General features: G+C 41.4%; 1 protein-coding gene across 5 annotated transcripts in view; it reads left to right on the top strand.

Annotated features, from left to right (window-relative positions):
- LEF1 (lymphoid enhancer binding factor 1) overlaps positions 1-20,643 on the top strand; it is a 108,816-nt gene that overhangs the window by 67,040 nt on the left and 21,133 nt on the right. For 3 of the 5 annotated variants that reach the window (XM_081120953.1, XM_081120955.1, XM_081120956.1), the window contains exons 4-8: positions 8,792-8,924; positions 14,781-14,871; positions 16,608-16,691; positions 18,705-18,827; positions 19,809-19,971. In XM_081120953.1, the coding sequence (XP_080977079.1) occupies positions 8,792-8,924; positions 14,781-14,871; positions 16,608-16,691; positions 18,705-18,827; positions 19,809-19,971 (594 nt within the window). The remainder of the gene's footprint in view (positions 1-8,791; positions 8,925-14,780; positions 14,872-16,607; positions 16,692-18,704; positions 18,828-19,808; positions 19,972-20,643) is intronic. The other 2 variants (XM_081120954.1, XM_081120957.1) reach the window with 1 other exon arrangement.

Genomic DNA, 20,643 nt, shown 5'->3' with positions numbered 1-20,643 from the left:
GTGAGCCCCAGAACCCCCAGACAGGAACTCGGCTGGCCAGTGCCTGTGGCAGCCTGAGCAGAGGCCCCGTCACACTGTGCTGGAATCCTGCTCACAAATCTGAGACAATAAACTGTGATGTATTAAGCTGCTAATAAATTTGTGGTCATTTTTTATGCAGCAGTAGAAAATACAAGGATGAATCCCTGTTTTTCTTATAAGGGTATGAATTCTTTCTTAAAAGGAATTGACTTCTTAGTGTTGAAAGCCTCATTCAGACAGTCAGTCATAAGAAATAGATATTGAGTATCTCCGTTTTGCCCAGACCTGTCCTAGATGCTGGGGATAGTTACCAAGGCACGACTTCTGTCTAGTGCGAGAAAACAGAGGCACAAACAGGTAGGAACGGTACCGTGTGGTCAGGGCATAAGGAGTCATGTCCCAGGGGCTGTAAATACAGAGCAGATAGTGAGTGGACAGGAGGGGGTGACACAGGCTTCTTAGCACTGAGGGTGCAGATCCATCTTCCTGGCTGTTGTATGTCAAGAATCCTTTTCAAGAAAATAACTCAAAATGTAATAAAAGAACACAGGTGCAGGGTGCTATACTGAGTTAAATTAAAGGAGTTTCAAAATTTTTAAATATCATTTAAAGAATGAGCTCTGTATTTTTGTTTGCTTTTCACATTTCTCCTGATTTGCGCATTTAGAATACTGGGAAATAAGAAGGGGGAAATGATAGCTAGTACATCATGGGACCATTTCATCTTTGTAACCAGTAAATCAATTTCTCTCTAAATTCAACATAACCCAAATACTTCTTTTCACTTTATTAGCTTGGATCATCCACAATCAACAACTATTTCTGTTCTATTACTTTACTATAGGCATCGGTTCTTGACAGTATGGTCTGTGGGCCCCTGGGACCCCCTGAAGTAGGTTCTCACCGTAACACTAATACTTATTTGCTGTGTTGACATTTGCATTGATGGTGCAAAGTAGTGATGGGTAAAAGTGCTGGTGCCTTGGCACCAAATGGTGCTAGTAGTCATTGAATTGTGCACCACAGCACCCGCCGAGGAAAAAGAACATGCCAGTGTCACTTCAGAATATCCTTGATGAAGCATTAAAGATCATTAATATTATTGAATCTTGACCTTTGAATGCATAACTGACAGACAAACTACGGTGTCTTCCGACTTTGGTATTTGGCAAATATTTTCTCACAAATGTGCAGAGGCTCTCTCTTCAATGAAAACAATTGACAGCATTTGTTGCCAGTGATAAAATTTGAACTTTCAAGCAAAAATTGGAATTTTAGAAATTTGTGTCCACTGATGTGGGCTTGATAGCTTCTGAAATTCTTAAAGCTTTTCTGACGAGGTCAGCGATGATATGAATAAATGTGATTTCTATAATGTATAATGAAATATGTCAACTCATTGAGCCAGTATTTCCAGATGACTAATGCATAATGTTACAAATGATACCTGGGTAAATTCATAGTGCAAAATAGATCAGTGGACGTTAATGTAAGAGTAGGAAAAGTATATTGATATGGTTTTTGATTCTGCATTGCAACTTTAAAAACCTACCACTTGTCTTGTTTCAGTATAGTATCAAAAAAGAGGATCCATAATTCTCTGAAAAAAAACTATTAAAATAATTCTTTCCTTACCAACAACATATCAGTGCGAGGTCAAATTTTCTTCATATACTTCAACCAAAATAACATCAAGACAGAGATTTGTCAACAACAAATAAAAATTTAAAAAATATATCTGAGTTCTAAAAAAACAGACTTGAATTCATGTGAAAGCAGATAAGAGAACTCAGTTTTCATTAAACCAGGTGCTAGAAGGATTCACAAAAACTGTAAAACTAAATGCCTCTATTCTCATTTAATGCTTTTGTTTCAAAATGGTCACTTTTCATAGAAATATTTTTATGTTAACATGTAAGGGGTTTGTAATTTTTAAATGAATTAATAAATATTTTTAAATTTCTTATTTAAATTTCTAGTATGAATATTTATAAATAAACCAACACAAAAGATCATTGGGATCCTCAATAATTTTTAAGTATTAAGGTGCTATGAGAACAAAAAAGTTTCAGAACTGCTGCCAGAGATTTTTTTTAATGAATAAACATAGATTATCTATTAAATTATAATCTACTAGACGAAATAAAGCAAGCACATAGAAAACCTATGTGTATATGAATCCATAGCAAGTTCTAAGCCAGAATGTTATGTATGGTTTAAGGTTTCAAGCGTAGGGTGCCAATTATAATGAATCTTGAAGGGTGGGAGGGATTTCACAAGCAGTGATGAGAGGGAAGGTGTTGAGATCACAGATGCTTTAGACTAAAAGTTTGTTGGCAGAATAGGGAAGGGAGAGTTTGGTGGGGAATTCACCTGAAAGAAAGCATAGTTCTAAATTCTAAAACTTAGTCTTAGAGATGAGTAATTTGAATGTTGGTGAGCAGAGTAATTTATTTATTGGCTCTTTTTTTCCCCCTCTTTCCTTTATCCATTCCACAAATATTTTATTGGGCATATATTATGAGCTGGGACCTGAGTTAAAGGTTTTATTTGCTTTGCTCATTAATCCTCACCTTAATCCTGTGAGGTAATATTTCGCCCATTTTATGTATAAGGAAACTGAGATTCTGAAAATTACGTGAATTACCTAAGCATAGAAATGAAATGGCATTTAAATGTTTGGGATTTGAACTCTGCCTCCAGTGCTCATGTACTTGAATATTAAACTATATTATTACTCATCTCTCCCACTTGGCAATCAGAGGATGTCAGGACTGTCTGTTTTTAATTCTGTAGGGGTACAAGCTATAGACTTCAGCGTCACTGACTTGAGTCAAATCCTGTGTCTGCTACTTAACATCTGTGTGATCTTGTATAAATTACTTACGCCTCAGAACCTTGGTTTTCTTCCCTATAAAACAGAAATCTTAACACCTAACTTAGGGGTGGTTTCAGGATTGAATGAGATAATGTATGGAAATCATCACTTTATAGAGAACTGGGTAAATTGTGGTGGTACACACCTTTTCTTTTTAGCAGCTCTTCTAGCATCTGTTTGTAGTCCTGCTAGTGACATCAGTCTTCCCTGAGCGGTCAGTTGTTCTGTCCAGATGCTTCATGGCAGGCCACACTCCACCTGGCTTGCAACAGAGGTGGTTTGGAACAGAAGCGGAGGGAGGAGCTGAGTGGTGAGCTGTGTGGGGTGGGAAGAGCAGGGACTTGGTATCAGACAATGCCAGCACAAGTCCTCTCACTCGTTATTACCGAGCTCTGTGTCCAAAAGGACTCAGCCCTCTCATCTATAAACACAGTGCCACTGCCCACTTCTGTGGATGACTGCCAGAGACCACAAAGGCACAGAAATAAGGACAGGCACTTAGATGTACATCCACATTCCTTCCTTTCCCTGTGACATGTTCCTTCCCTTCTTAAGAGAACATCCCAGGAGTCCAATGCTGGGACACCTTGCCTCCAGAGTTGGACTCATGGGATATTTGTCCTTTGCAAACCTTGCGACATGACCAGTTCCTGCTCAGGAAGGCCTCAGAGCCCGGGGCCTCGTCGTTATCTGAAAAGAGCTCCTGCATCACAAGCAGTGGTGGTCTCCCATTTGAAAGCCACATGAGACCTGAATCAGGTGTTGAACTTTGGTGAGTCTTAGGAAACGTTTCCAGGACTAAATGTTACTTTGGAGGTCTCATTAGCACAAGGGCCATTATGTCCTTTCGGAGTGAATCAGACCTGCTCCTCTGTGTGGGAAGCTCAGATTCTCACAGGAGGAGGGCAGGCACGACGTGAAATCACACGGCTTCTACCTCACGAGTACCAGACTTCCTGAGAGTGTAATAAAAAGTTAAATGCCCCTGTAACGGCTGAGGCCAGGTGAGAGTCCTCGTCTCATTAAGTTGGTGGAGTGTTAAAATTCCCCTGGCTTCAGTGATTGCCAGGACTGCTGATAAAATCCACAGCCAGCTGAAAAGGAACTCAGGACCTTCATGCACAGACGGAGCCTGTGCTGTGGGGTTAGTTGCAATCTGGAGATGTGCAAAATGGGGACCAGCTACCAGGCCAGCAGGTTTCTCCCCCAATTACTCCACTTACCAGCAGACCCACACCTTAGCCAGAAGGGAGCTGAACCACTCTTTAGTCCTTCCCAGAAAGAACCACATCCTCAGAGGCTGACAGATTTCATGACAGCTTGAGTTACGGCTGGAGGAGTGGGTCTTTTCTGGGAACACTGCTTTGAGGGCAACTCTCAGGATCCCCAAGGGGCACCCACTTCATGTCCGCAGAAGGTGTGGCCTTTTTTGACTGTGATGCCAAAGAGGTCCATACTTGCAGGGAGCAGCCTAGGTGGCAGCCATGCTAGCTTCCAGGAATGCTCTCCAGCCGCGGAGAGAAGGGCCGCAGTGGAATCTGCAGGTCTCACCGCTCTACTGAGGTGCCTCTTTGTCTGAAGGGATTGCTGCGCCTGGGACAGAGGCCACACAGTCATTTCATGGATGCACAGCCCGTTATGTATAGCCCAGGTGGGCAACTCAGTGTCCAAGATTTTATGAACTTGGCTCTCCAGGGAGGCTGCGTGGTGTACTGGTAATGAATGTGGCCTCTGGAACCAGACTTTATGTCTTTGAGTCCTGGTTTTTGCCACTTACTTGCTCTGTGTCCTTGGGAAAGTTGCTTAACTTCTCCATGCCTCAGTTTACCTGTCTCAAAGGTACTCTAAAGTACGTGGTGTTAGTTGCTATAATACGATGTGCTTTGTGGGTAGGATGGCCTGATGGAGGTTCTTCAAGTTTAGGAAAGGATTTTCGGCTTCCTACTGAATGTGTGGGTGCCGAGTGCAGGTGGGAGAGCTGTCTTCTAGAGTCTGTCCTTGGTGTTTCATACTCCTTTCCCAGTACCCACCCTTTCCATCTTTGTTATTTTCCCTTTGCACACCTGACTGATCACCTGCCTGAGATGAAAGACTAGTATAACTGGAATGAAAAGTTCAGGGTCTGTAGCCTGATTGAGCCACTTACTGCCATGGGAGCTTAGACCTGAGTTCCTGCACCTTTTTGAGCAGCAGTGGAATTTGGGGGATGACCAAGGCTCCTGGCGATCTCATAAAGGTGGAGTGGTTGTGCCTGCTGTCACCCTGGCAAAATGAAACAAAGGGCAAACATTGGGAATTCCTGGTGCTTCTCCACTGGAAGCTAAAATGTACCTGACTGTCCCTGTGAATGAAAAAGAATCAGAGACTTTTCCCTTTCCCTCTCCCTTATTGGGAAGCTGGGAGCTGTGTAATGGGAAAAGCATTACACAGGATGGGAGTCAGGCGACTGGGATTCTGGCAGGTGAGGTCCTAGGTGCGTAGAGCAGGAGCTGAAAGGATGGAGTTTCTATACTACCTGACCCCCCTGTATTGAGTGACTCAGGGGCTTCCACTCGCATTGTATTCACAGCGACCCTGTGTTCCTGGAGCTGTGTACTGAGCAGCCCCGTGTTGTTGAAGTGCTGAAAGCAGTCATGGCTTGATTACCCATTCCCTGTGACCTCTGTTTCCTGTTTTAGAAATTAAGGGTCTATTTTGTTTTAAACTGTTGGTTTCTTATAGCATTAACATGATTGAAAGGCATGTAATTAGCTATACGCTCCCATCTCCAGGCTTCTTTTATTCATAGTATTCGATGTCATCTTCTCAGATTTTGCTTGTAGTCTTGTTTACATATCTGTTCGTTGCCTCCAGTGCCCGCACCCCCATTGGCAGGCCCCTGAAATGAAGCAGCATGAGAGTCCTTGTCTGTGCTGGCCATCAGTGCTAACAGAGTGCTTGGCACAGTTTAGCTGCTTAAATATACACACAGGCCCACGTACACATGTGTAACCACACATTATAATGTAGTTACACACATTCGTAAAGACTAGGTAGTCACTCGGTTACTCCTTCCCCCTCCCTCCGCCCCACCCAAGATGCGCCACATTGTTATTTGGAGATCTGAGGACTAGAATTAAGAATGGTTGTGTTGTCTGTGTTAAAACTCACTCAGAGTGGCAGTGCCTGGATTCCTGCCTTGTGCGCGCACATAGTGTCAAAGGACAGTCCCTGTGCTCCCAGGGGGAGCCCATGTTTAGGACGGAGGACACTTGTCCATGACAGCGACGTGTAGCATAGGCTGGTTCTGTTTATATGCATAGTGCAGGTGGCTGGCAGGAGCCAAATATAAACTTCAGAATTGTGTTCACACACATTATTGAGATTTCATATTGCTTTTATTATTTGGCCACAAAAATGGACATAATCCTTGTTGGCTCTAGCACACTACGAGTACGCTCTCCGTCTTGCAAAATATAAGACAAGGCCAGAGCTTAAATTAAAATCCTTGGCTTCTTATCTCCTTCCCACAGGAAAGCAAATCTGTGTTGAAAACCGTAAAATTAAGAGGAGAGCAAGGATAGCATAATTTAGTAAAAATTCATGGCACCAGATTCGGAGCTGTATGGCTGGAGGGATAGGTCAGACGTTATGGAGATGCCGCCTGCTAATGCCAGTTCCTTAAGATGGTGTCTCTGGAAATAGGAGAGGCATGCAAAATATATGTATGTCCTCAGAAGACTTCTGCGATGCTTATTCTTTCTAACCACCCTCAGAAAATACCTTTGTAGATTGTTTGGCAACTATTCTTCTTATGAGACGTTTGAAATGAAAATCAAAACTGTTATTCTAAAGTATGGTTGAAATATATTCATTTTAGCATTTGGGTGTTGGGATTTTTGTTTCCATTTGAAAAGGGGTTTATAACAATACCCTCCCATCCCCGCACCCACCCTCCTACCACCCCCTGCCTCCTCTCAGTTCCTTGTATTTAAGAAGCTCGTCGGTGTATTTGGCAGACTGCATCATTAACACTTGAAAAGCATTGGAACATTTTTTTTAACCTTTTACACATTTATATGCATAGATGTCTGTGTTGAGGTATATAGAGAAGAGGCATGTGGCTTTGATAATGGTGCTCTATTTCATAAGTGCCAGGGGCTATATGTGCAACGCAAGTTCTGCCATTAGAGAGGAGTGATAATTATAAAACAGGGAAAATCTAGTATGGAAATTATATCATTGCTAAAAACGGGTGATTTTTTTCCCCCTTGCTTTTTTTTCTTCTTAAGTTTCTGTTGGGAGGAGGTTGTAATGATAGGGTACAGAGAATTACTATTACTGGCTGTGTAAAGAGAATTAAGTGTTACTAGGATAATTATTCCTAATTTTCCTGAGGGTAGACCTTCTTGTTGGAGGCACTTACTTTTTATACCTAATTTGTAAAAAGCATGAAATACAAAATGATATATGTCATAGTGCCGCCACCATACACAGGTGTGTTACAGTGCCCGCAACCAGTCAGGTACCTACATTATAGGCAGTTTTTACTGTTCAGGGCAGTTTTCAGGCATTTTCTCAGATTTTTAAATAGAGATATTTGCTTTGGAGAAACAGATTTCACATGCATTTTAGTCTGTAGTACAGTAAAAATCTCATTAAATCAAACTAAGTGTGGTGAAGGCATGCCTACAGTAGTGAATTAGTGAATATTCAGAATTCATCATATCCTATTGCTCCTAAACTCACAAGGTACTCATTACTATAATGTTTGCAAATAGAGATAGGTCTTCATGGCACTGATTAACTAGAATATGTGTTTAAAATCAGAAACACTTTGTATGTATATAAATGTGTTGAGTTTACTTTCTTTTTTTGGGGAGGAGGTGTGGAGTTTCTATAAAATCTTTCTCTTAATTAAGTTAAACTGTCTGAGTCTTGTTTATATTACTGATTTGCTTAGTAAGCACTTTTGGGGAGAGAGACAGAATTCAATTTTAACCAAACAAAAAGATCCCAGATTTGAAATCAGTGAAGTCCAAATGAATAACCTGTACCTTTAAAAAGTGTTGTTATGTAGCTTTGGACTTCTGATTTAAATAAATTTATTTTTAAACAAATATAAGATAAAATATGTTAAAAGTATATAAGATGTTAACAATTTAAAGTGTTTTTACAAGCTATATTTCATATTATGCAGTTAAACTCAAGATTGGAAATTCCTTTTGTCAATTAAGATTTCTAGAAACTAGAGAACATGAAGATGAACTGAGTAGGGCTAAAGTATAATGGATGGTCAGGTTTGATTGACAAAGCTATAAAATATTAAAAGTGGTATAACATGAATCTTAGAGATGTACAATTATAGAGTTATGAATTCTATAAACTAAGGGAATATCAGTACAGCACATTATATTTATTGGGTTGTTTCAAAATTTGCCCTTCAAATTGGCAATATTTATTTATTTGTTCATTGAATGATACTTTATTTAGTGCCTTTTTATTGCCAGACATATGTAATGAATAAAGAGCTTATAAAGCATTCATAAGTTTTGTTCCAATAACTCTTTGTTGGACTCAACCTGAAGAAATAATTTAAAAGGGAATGTAAATATATATGTACAGAGATTCATATCATATGGAATATTAGTAATCAACCCAAATCTCCAAAGGGGAGCTGGTTAAATAACTGACAGTCTCCTGAAGGGCTAGTCATACATTTGAGGGATATTTAACATGGACAGATTCTGAAGAGCTACAGGAGCACAGCAGATGATTTCAGCTGTCCAGTCTGCAGAGGGCTCTTGGGTTATGCTGATGCCCAGTTCCTGCTATTGTGTGGCTTTTTCTTTGGGAGAAGAGACAGGAGCTGGCCATCCATGATTAACTGTTGACCTTGTGGTTACTTTGCAGTCGAATAAAGTGCCCGTGGTGCAGCCATCCCATGCGGTTCATCCTCTTACCCCCCTCATCACTTACAGCGACGAGCACTTTTCTCCAGGATCCCACCCGTCACACATCCCATCAGATGTCAACTCTAAACAAGGTGAGAGCCCTGCCTTCCCAGGTCTTTTTCAGTGAGGAAGGAGCTGTGTCTCATCTGGGTGACCTTACAGGTGCCTTTGCTCCATGCTACTTGGTGGATCAAAATACATTTATAGGAGACGAATAATTTATTTGATAGCAATTTTTTATAAACCTGTAAGAATTTGTTTTAGCTTCTTTAATTTTTCAGGCTAAAAAAAAAAAAAAGACGAAAAATCTACAAGGATTATTTTCAAAGTGACAGCGCTGAAAATCAAGGACCCATAATATAAACCAATATGTTATATACTAAAAATTCAATCCTTGGTGCCCCCTACAGTTACTCATTTGTTTCAGCATGTACTAGATGTTGATGGTAGTGTTAAAAGAAAAGTTAGAAAAGGGAAAAAGTAGGAGATAATTTATTTACAAATGTTATCTTTGTGAGCCTTTAGTGATGTCTTTTGGTCTCATCTATATCCCTGTTAAGCTTTACCCTCTTTTTGTTATTTACCAGCACCAACTTAGATATAAGTAATAAAGAGCAGAATCATAACATGAATCTTACTTGCCTCTCTACATGACTACCAGTTCCCCTTCTGTGTCACTTACAGAAAAGCACACTGCACAGAGGTCTGAGAAATCGAAACGCCAAACGCCCGATGGGGGTGGGGTGGTTAGCTGCAGGACACAGAGTTCACGCTCTCCCAGCCTGCTGGTGCCATTGGCTGAGAGCAAACTTTGAGTATAAATTTGTTCCCGGGTGGCCTGTGCTCTTCCCATGTACGTACGCACTTGGACCTCAATGGAATCTTTAGGAGTTCAAATAAGAGATCCCATATACCTGAAACTAATATAGTGTTGAATGTTAACTGTAATTGAAAAGAGAGAGAGAGATTCTGGCCTGTGTGGCTCAGTTGGTTAAGTGTAGTCCCATGCACCGTGTGCCATGCCCCATGCACCAGGAGGTCACCAGTTCGATTCCCAGTCAGGACACATGCCAGGTTGTGGGCTCCAGCCCCTGTAGGGGGCGTGCAGGAGGCAGCTAATCTATGTTTCTCTCTCACATCGATGTTTCTATCTATCTCTCCCTCTTCCTTCCTCTCTCTGAAATCAATAAAAACATATTTTAAAAATAAAAAAGAGAGCAAGAGAAGTAAAGATCCTGTAAGACCAAGTGAACACAGAGAACAGACAGGTATAAAATTTGCCATCTTCAGCACCTCACCCTTTGTCCAGCCCTATCTTTGACCTGTGGTGGAAACAAAATTTATTAAGTTTGTGAAAAAGAGTGGAGTTCAGAGACTGGGTGTTTTTTTCCACCACCACTGTGAGCATGTCTAGGTTAAATACTAGCACCTTCATTTCCCTCCCTGGTTAAAATAGGCAACTTATTTAGGGACTTAGTTATTATTGGACTTTGACTTGAGGGGAGCCCAAGTACCTTTACTTAGAGGTGAGAATCATCTTTGCAGAGGTTTCCAGACTTTAGTCCTCATGTCCAGTCCTTTCTCTACTTCCTTTTACCAAGGACCTCCAAAGAATACGAAACACCAAGGACAGGTCTGGGGATTTATGGTGAGAACAGGAACTAAGGCATTTTAGGAAGATGGCCAAGTTTGAGAGGGAAGATCACGAATATGACCTTGGTTATGGCAAGTTTGAGTTATCTGAAGGGAGACACACTCGAGGTAGGCAGTTTAAACATCCCAGTTTCAGAGCAAGGCCTGAGCTAGAGACACACCTGGGAACCACAAACCTGTAGGTGACAGTTAAACATAGTTGTAAAAACTCAAACAAGCTATTAACAAAAAGAACCCAACAGTGTGTTTTATTAAGTTTTTAACTATTTCTTCATTTAACAGTTACATGGTGCTTCCTGTGTCCTAGGCCCTGTTCTCAGCGCTTCGAATTAACTTATTTAAAAGAATAAGATGTATTGGTTTAGTAGTTTTTCTCTTAATTCTAGGGCAGTTCACTTTTTTAAAAAGGCAAGTTTATTATCAGCTACCAATTACATTTCTGCTGTATCTTCTGTTTCTATCACTTACCGCTACCCTGCCTTGTTTTGCCTTACTAATTGTGATTATATCATTGCTTCTCACACTTTTTTCTTTTTAACAAACTCTCCAGAACTAGAGAAGGCCTAGTGGGCATGACCAAAAATTGTCTGCTTGCAGTATCTTTGAAGTCTTTATTTCATCCTAAAAATTTGTGTTATTTTTGCATTCTACTCCATACACTCTTTGTGTTGCTTTTAATGTAAAGATTCTCTTTTTAATCTCTTTTTGTCCTGGACTTCATAGATCTCATCACCATGTATCTCAGGGGATATGTAAACTTTGGTTTGAAAAGAACAAATTTACATGATTTTGAATTTATATTATTCCATCTGAGTACACTCATCACCAAAAAAGTAAGTAAAAAAGCTCACTAGGTTTTCCGCCTTTTCTGTCCTACTGTCTGACAATCTTTTGGCTTTATGATGTAGCGCAGCTAGTTAGAACATGATGCTGAGGCCAGAGTTGTTGATTTCAAAGTTCCCAGGAGGCTAGTTAGCTTTATTAAAAACAAACAAACAAAAAATGTCATGTGGATACTCTAACACTAGATATAACCATCCAATAAGCATAAACTGTTTGTCATCAGAACCTGTTCTCATTTATAAGGAAATAACTTTAAGTTAATTTCCCACTAGGAATCATATTAGTTTTTACCTTCCTGTCAGTGTGTTGGGGTGTGTGTGGAGGGTGTATGTGTAGAAATGGGAAAGGAAGATAATGCCAATCATTTTGTTCTACTGATTATGTCTGGGAAAAATGTTAAAAGGAAAGAGCTTTTAGGAAATGCTGGGTTTATATACCTACTTATATCTTTGTATTCTTCATTGTATCCTGATAAATAACAACAAAGACATATCACTTATACTGTGTACCAAGCACTTTTCTGTATTACATATATTAATGCAGTTATTTTTCACAACAACCCTTATTCCATTTTTATTCTGATTTTACAGAATAATAACTTCCTCAAAGATATGCAGTTGAGTAGCAAAATTAATATATCCATACAGTCTGACTTCAAAATCATTTTTATCTAATTTATAAAAGTTACTTGTAAAAGCTTAAAAACCTTTAAGGCCATGCTATGTAGAGCTTGCAGCACATACTAAGTGTTCAGTAAATACCAATTAAATGAATGATGTGAAAGGTATCTTCGGTAGACAGCAGTTGGTAGAGGATCACACACTTCTAGAAATCTTTGGAAACAGGATCTTAAAACAGTAAGCTAGTTAGAAAACACAAATCCACTTTCTGCTCACGTAATGACTTCAGTCCTATCATGTACTGTGTATGTACCTGCAAAAAGGTTGATAATGTTGACCCAGCATGGGGAATGGGTTTGTTTAAACACTTTTTTTTCCACTTGTTCATTTGTTCAGTCACTCAAAAGTATTTATTGAGAGCCTCCTGTGGAGACAACCATGGTTTGATACATTGATTGGTAAAACATGGTTTCTTTTTTCCAAGCTCTATTTAAACTCATGCAGGAAATCATTTGCACAAACTAACTATAAAACAAAATGAAGAACATCTTTAGTACCACGTAAAAAGTACAAATAAAATCTTGTAGATTCAAAGAAGAAAGATTTCTCAGAGCTGTAAAAGTTGGAGAGTATTCCATGGGAAAGGGGTATTTGAAGTATGAGTGGAATTTTAATAGAAACAGTCAAATTGAATGACTAGCATGGGAAGTAGCATGTAGCGGGTGCTGTGTAAATGTTAGCTTTTTCCTTCCTCCTTCAGAGCAGTAAAACCAAATCCAGCTAGTTTGTATATTGTTCTGCTGAATCACCCTACACAGGGTCCGCGATGTGTTCTAAGCACATTCGGAATGTGGACTAGCATGGGCAGCAAAGTTTTAAGCTTGTTTGCTGAGGGCCGTGATTGTAAGCAAGTTACTTCTCTGTGTCCCAGTGAGAAGAGCCCAGGACAAACCATTATTTTGAGGGGACTCGGTCACTTCACCTCTCTGACAAAGGGATTAAAGTAGACAATTCAGGTAGTCTCTCACCTCTGACCATGACTTTCAAGTTCGTATTTTTACAAAGTTTCCAAAGTCCTTCTCAGTTGGTCTGGGGGGTCTGTGTGTTTTTTTCCAAAACTGAGCAGTCCCTCTGCAGACTCTGAGGTTTGGGGAGGGTTTATGAATCTCAGGTGAGAGCGGTGGCCAGCAGAGAAACTGCCCAGTGATTCTGATGTCACATATCACCACTGTAGGCTCCCGTAGGATCACCCCTGCTGTTCAAACCTCCCCAGACCCAAGAATAATATCCAAGGTATGAAATTTAGGGTCTCCTGTAACCAAAAGAAGCAGTACATGTAGGCACAAAAAGGAGATTTTTAAAACATTCTTTCAAAAATGGCAAAACATGAGATGATTATGTAAAAACAGGCAAGGTGTCTGTTGAGGGAGAGATTAAAGCCCCTTCTCTGTCCCACCTACTTCCTGCAAAAATTGAGAAATAGTTTGTCCTAACTTCAAAGTCAAATTAATATCAACTTCGGCCTGGCCGGGCGTGGCTCAGTGGCTGAGCATCGACCTAGGAGCCAGGAGATCGAGGTTCGATTCCCCGTCAGGGCACATGCCCGGGTTGCGGGCTTGATCTCCAGTCGGGGGCGTGCAGGACGCAGCCAATCAATGACTCATCACTGAAGTTTCTGTCTCTCTCTTCCCTTCCTCTCTCTGAAATCAATAATGATATATTTTTAAAAATTAATATAAACTTTGAAGGCAGCCTTCTTAAATTATTCCCATATGCTTAAGGCCTTCAGTATCTTAAGATTCAAATGGAACTCAATCAATTTAAACAGTAAAAAAAGCAGAATACATAAAGAGCATCTTCCAGGTGCTCACTCAATTCCACATACTGCATCTTCTAAGTCTTCAACTTGGGAATATGTGTTTATATATGGAAATGACCTTATAAAGTCAGATTAGCTGTATAAAGAAATCATTGTGGCTTTTTTCTATTCAGAAATCACTCACTTTCCCCCAAATACATTGAATCTAAGTTTTAATATTTTGCATTTTTATGCATGTCTCACTCCTTATCTGTACCCAAGGTATGATATAAACAGAGATGTCATTTGGGACTAGGATTAGGTATAATCTTTAGGTGGTTTTTACAGTTATAGGACAGTGTACTCTAGGGAGTGTGGGCTCAGGAAACAATTTGGTGGCACTCTCATTTTCTGTGGAATACAACTAATCCAGAACAGCTTGACCTTGGAGCCCAGAGGACTCAACTTGAAGAGCTTAGTTGGAGCTGAAGTGGCAGAGACCAAATGAATCATATCAAGTGTGACCATTATGGGGCTAAAGATGATTCCTAATTAATCTTTGATTCTCTGAGGTATCACATTTCCCAAATCTGTGTGTCCATAAGGGAGCCAATAAAAATATGAAAGTGGCAATTTACCTAATCCTTGAGCACCACGGCAGGCCATCTACTTACGAAGGGCTCTCATTTTCCATTCTACACAAAAACAATTGTCTACCATTTTCTTAACCCAAGTGAAACAATGTGGGCAAACTAAATCATTTAAAAGTCTTATTTTGATGACTTTTATTAGCAGTATATTTACTCTTTCAGGAATTCCTCAAGATGGACTATTTTAAAACCTGTTTTCTCAGATGTTGAAATCTTGAGAAGAGATACCAAACTGACTTCTGTTAAATGGATCTGACAAATAAATGCTGTTTCAGTCTAGACCTTAAGAAGTAATGGCATAAAGCATTTTATTTCCTTTCTATTGCCATAAGATTCAAATGTACTACGAATCTGAACATTCTGCCTCTCCGCTCTTTTTAACAGGCATGTCCAGACATCCTCCCGCTCCTGAGATCCCTACCTTTTACCCACTGTCTCCGGGTGGAGTTGGACAGATTACCCCACCTCTTGGCTGGTAAGATCCTTCCTGCAAACGTCAGCCAGGCATTCAAACAATGTTCTCCTACTTGCCATCCTTGGCAGTTAGCTTTATGAATGATAACCCTTGTGGAGCTGAGGGAATTGTACAACAACAAACAAGGTGCTAACTTTATTTCCTTTTAATTTAAAAGATTAAAAAACATACAGACTTTGAAATGGATTGAATCCATTTGCTTATATGTGTAGAAAATGACTGTAGCGTTTGCTTTGAAGCTTCTAGTTTTATGGATTCAATTTGTGGCTTTGGGCATGAGCTGTGCCTGTACAAAGTGCTCAGTGTGGTTTTCTTTTCTGGGTTTTTATGAAAACATATATTTGAAGGAAACTTAGACACACTGAATATCTATATACTATCTTTGCTTATAAATGGCAAGTGAGGTAAATGACAGATAGAAATTTAAAAACACAAAAAGGCATCTTTTGAATTTTAATAAAGTAAGTTCCAGCTTGAGTACAGAGAAGTAAAAAACTAACATTTGGGCTTTTTTCTTTTCCAGAATCTAATTGCTCTTTGTTATTTCTAAAAAAATTCTTAACTGTTGCCTTCAAAGTTTTCTAAACTGTAAAGGTAAAGGAAAGGAAATACCTCTTAGGAAGAAAGAATCATTTCATAGAGTGTAACCTGTTTTCATCATTTTATTGTGAGCACGCCCCTTTCCCTGCTCTGGCTCCTGTGCCTTCGCCGCCCCTCCCCTCCCCTCCCCTCCCCTCCCCTCCCCTCCCCTCCCCTCCCCTCCCCTCCCCTCCCCTCCCCTCCCCTCCCCTCCCCTCCCCTCCCCTCCCCTCCCCTCCCCTCCCCACAGCACCCCAGGGAAACAGTGCTCCAACTTTGGCAAAAGCTTTCTTTCCTTTCTTCAGCTGTCTCTCTGTCCCTCAGGCCCCAGGTCATTGCCCCCATCTCCCTACCTTGACATCCTCACATTATCTTTTCTTCAGCAAGAAAGGGTCATCCTGCCATGGAAATGTCAACTCACCCGCTGTAGTATTAGATCTCTTAGGCAATAACTGTTTGAATGTACCTGATTGTGCATCCATGCTGAATCCACATCAGTCATTCTGTCTGAACTTAGCTACTGAGGGGCAAGGATGCTGCGCTGTGCTGTGCCAGCTGTTGCTGGAAATCAGGACTAGGTGAAGATGTGAGATGTGGGAAAACAGGGAGAGGTGGACTTTTCAGTGAGAGAATAACTCGAACGAATTGATCCCTTATTTTTTGTCTCTAACATGGGCACATGGGGAGGGAGTGCAGTGTTTTTTTAAAAAGTATTTGTTCATTTCTATATAAAAATGAAGTTTTATTTCCTTCCTTCTATTTCCTGAAATTGTCAAAGATTCTGATAAAGAATCCACTCACCTTCTTTGAAAGGCATATTTCACCATTCTCAGGGTTCAGTTACAGTTAATAAACACTTGTTACGTGCCTACTTTGTTCAAAGCATTAATGGGGCTGGAAGAGGGGAAGGGATATAACGGGTGATTCATGGACGGGTTTGTTTTTAAAGTTGCGGGCGGGCGATTTTCTTCGGTGCAAACGACACTTTGATTGGGCAGAGGGTAAGGAAGGGGTGCGACTGGGTAACTGAAGAAACGCTGTGGTCTGTAATGAAAATGCTATTTGAATACCTCCCTCTTCTGCCCTTGTCAAACTCTTACTGCTGGTCGGTTGCTCGTGTTTTGTCATTGATGGGTTCCTTTCTTCTGTGACCTCAGGCAAGGTCAGCCTGTATATCCCATCACGGGAGGATTCAGGCAACCCTACCCATCCTCACTGTCAGTCGACACTTCCATGTCCAGGTAGGTAGAGGTGGAAACTGGGCACCCAGGACGAGTTGCTCCTCCTGCGCTTGCATCTTGTGCGCCTCTGCTTGCCTCTTGGTCGGCTAGGAGGGTGCACAGCTCAGCCACGCGCCTGTCTGTGCAGCGTGCCTGGCTCCCACGCTAGGTGTCCTAGAGATTCCTGGGTGGGAGCCGCACTCTGCCCCCCACCTGCGAGCACCCGCCACACCCGCCAGGGGGATGGACTCAGCCACGCGGGAAACTGTGCCTCCAGAGGACCAGGCTGCAGGATGGGAAAGTCCCAAAGGTGGACATCATAAGAGCTTGTTTTACTCAAAATATACGGGGGGTGTGGTAAGGGGGAAGATAAAGACTGGCTTGGTCCGAGTTCCATCATTTTCTTTCTCTAAGGAGAGTTGTATCAGTTCAGTGTGACAGTATTTGAAAATGCCCAGGTAGTCTAGAGCCTTCCTGGACCAAGGCTGTCAGAAGAGAAAGAACAGTGCTGACAGGCCCTCAGGCCTTGTTTGGGGGGGGGGGTTCCCTAGTGTGTGAATCAGGCCCTGTTGGGGACACAGTGCCCGCGAAGCTCTGGGAGGTCTGCGGCCACCCTGCTCTGTGTGACGCTTGCTTCTGGAGAGGATGGCTTCTGTGCCTGTGCTTGATGTACACACATTGTGGTGTAGCATCTGTGTTCCATGTCGCTTTTCCCAGGGGCAGCATTGTTCCGGAAGCCAAGCTTTTGGGTTAGTAACTGGTTGTGAATCTTTACTTTTTATGTAGGTATGAAATTCGCAGTTCCTGTGGTGAATTTCAGCTTTTTAAAAAAACATTATTTGTTCGGCAAATTGTAAATCAAGCAAATTGGGAGGGTATGAAATTAATATCCTTCCCCCCAAATATGTTTTTACACTTTTTAACAGTGTAAGAGCCATGTGATGACAGGAGTTTCTTGCAGGCATCATGTATTTTTGCAAATGGTGCATTTAGCAAAACATTATTACTTGATCAAATATTTGTGTTTTTACCATGCCACCTTAATTTTTAAAAATTTGTTCCTGAAATATTACATATCCAAGCAGAGTTCCTTCTTTCCTTCCCAGATGAAGGAATAAATTGTACAGGCTGTGATGAAAGACCTGAGAATGTTGTTCTTGTTGAATTGTTTACTTTAAAATAGTTTGAAAAGCAAAGATTTCTAAAGCAGACCCAAATTTATCCAAAGCGCTTGTTGAAAGTGGCCTTTATTTATTTTATTTGTCTTGCATGGCAGTTTCCCTCCTTTGTGTTGGATGGTGGTGGATATTTTAAGATGTTTTTTATGCCCTGCAAGCGTTCTCGGGGAAAAAGCCTTTGTTTAGCCTGTGTACTTCTTACCTTGATGTGGAACTGAATGTATTCTTCCCTTTGATTAAACCCTTTCCTTAATTTTGTTATCAGTTTTCCATAAGGCTAGATCTCTCAAACATTCTCTCTGTGTAGAAAATTACTCTGGATGAAGCTGAGAGCAACCTTATTAAATTGGGGACTGAAAAATACCTTCCTGTCCCTTATTTTCTCAATTATTCTAGTATCAGGAAAGAAGCCAACAACATGAGAAGACTCTCATTGTGATGGTTTGATTGGGAATAAAGGCAGAGGTTTTTAAATGTGATTTCTTTAGCTTTTATTTAAAAATCTTTGAAAAGCTAAATCTTAAGTGTTATATTTCCAATGTTATTGTTCTTACTGAAATTGTTTGAAAACTGCTTTGCAAAAAAAATGACTCAATATTTTTTTTAATCCTATGGCCTAGAGCCATCCCAGGACAAATGCTAGGTTCTACTATCAGTTTGGGAGGAAAAAGTTGTTATACAGGGAATAATTATAAATATTTTCCACCTGAATACAGAAAGGAAAGAAATTATCAGCCTACTCTAATTTATGGTTCATACTCCTATGTATAACTGTTAGTGGGTTTTTCAAAATTCCATCTAGCTTTTGCTACAGTAGCCACTAGTACATATTGTTTTTTCTCTTTCCTTTTTTTAGGTTTTCCCATCACATGATTCCTGGTCCACCTGGTCCCCACACAACTGGCATCCCTCATCCAGCTATTGTGACACCTCAGGTCAAGCAGGAGCACCCCCACACTGACGGTGACCTGATGCACGTGTAAGTATGCACGAGGTCTCACCTGTGAGTGCCAGGAGACACTGAGGTTGTAAACACAGTTTCTTCCTCACTGCTGCTGGACCTTCCCCTCTCGTTTACTATGGACATCAGGTGTAGGTCTGCTTCCTGGGGGCTTTTAATGGCCTGATTCTCATTGCCAGCTGATTTTGATTCTAAGATTGCAAAAGAGCACAGACCTCTAAAGATCAAGAGAACCTCACCCAAATGGAGCAATCTTCAGAGCACAGGCACTGAGTAATCTTGAGCTATGTAGCCGCTTACTGCCCGATTTCAGTTGGATCTGATTGTCGGGCACCAGTCCCTGGTGGTACCTGAAATGGTCTGAGAGTTTGGTGCCCACCCAGGACGCAGTTTCTCTGTTTTGAGGCTTTGAAAGCACAGAAGTCCAGGGAAAGGGGTGAACAATGCCCAGGATTGTCTCAGGCTGTTACTGTGGGCTAAATACCTTGAAGAGATTAGGAACTGAGTTTCTTAACATAGGTTTGCAGACTGGGACAAGAGGATGGGGTGGCCAGAAGCATGAGACAGTCCATAAAACCCCTGCAAATGTGGGCAAAGCCAGCATGCATTTGTTTGGGGGAGAAAGTCTGAAGTTTTATTAGCTTCTCAAAGTGGCTCTTGACACCCCAAAAGTTAAGAACCTCACTTCTGAAAGAAGAATGACCACTTACACTGTAGGCTCTGCTTTTCCTGAGGAGCTCAGCCGCAGGGCCCTAAGTGAAGCAGCTGTGCACCCCCATTTGCACTTCGTGTTGACACTTCTTTAGCTCCCCGTGAACATTCTCAAACCAGGTGATACTCACAAAGAGCTGCTCTTCTAAGTTGATGGTGTCTGAGGGCTGAGCCTAGGGCTGTCCCAGCCCAAGTTTGACTAGTGATGTAAACAGATGCTCTGCTGCTCTCCTCCCGTCTCTTCCTCCTCCTCCCCCCCTCCCCCACACCGCCCCGTCCACCTTTCAGGAAGCCTCAGCATGAACAGAGAAAGGAGCAGGAGCCCAAAAGACCTCACATTAAGAAGCCTCTGAATGCTTTTATGTTATACATGAAAGAAATGAGAGCAAATGTCGTGGCCGAGTGTACGCTGAAAGAAAGTGCAGCCATCAACCAGATCCTAGGCAGAAGGGTAAGTAGTGAGATGGGCACTACGTTTGTGGGAACTGCAACTGCTTCATTGAAACTGCCCAGTGTGCTTGCGTATCAGGCGGCCATGGGATGCGTTTGGGTCATCAGCAGCCACTTTGGGGAGTAACGGGGACCGGGATACGGGGGTAACCCTTTTGGAGGATTAAGTGCTGTGACGCCCTGTAAGCAACCTAGAGCGTACCTGGCGCGTAGGACACTTGCTGTAAGTGAGAACCGCTTTCCCCGTTAGCGCTCTTCGAACAAGTATTTATTGTCTTTTATGTGCTGGGCACCGGCAGTGAGATGATAATTGCCAAACAAAATAGATAACGCTTCTTGTCTCCATGGAGTTTAAAGTTTTTGTGACAGGATACAGATATTAGGCAAATAATTACCTGATAAATATATAATTAAAACTGTGACAGTTACTGTGACTATAAAGAATAATAGCCCACGAGGAAGAATAACAGGGCTAGGGAAGGGCCCCTCTGAGAAAACAGTATTTAAACTGAGACCTGAGGGATGAGTAGGGGTTAACCAAGTGTTAGGGGGAGAGATGGAGGGCTCCGCAAGAGAGCCGCGTGCATGTGTGTGTGTGTGTGTGTGTGCGTACGTGTGTGCGTGCGTGTGGACTCATGTCTGAAGCAGGGAAGCTCTGAGCCCACATGGGGAG

Source organism: Miniopterus schreibersii (assembly GCF_964146895.1).
Source record: "Miniopterus schreibersii genome assembly, chromosome: 1".
NCBI classification, from domain to species: Eukaryota; Metazoa; Chordata; class Mammalia; order Chiroptera; family Miniopteridae; genus Miniopterus; species Miniopterus schreibersii.
The sequence above is the reverse complement of the archived record's forward strand: the minus strand, read 5'-3'. Positions and strand labels throughout refer to the sequence as shown.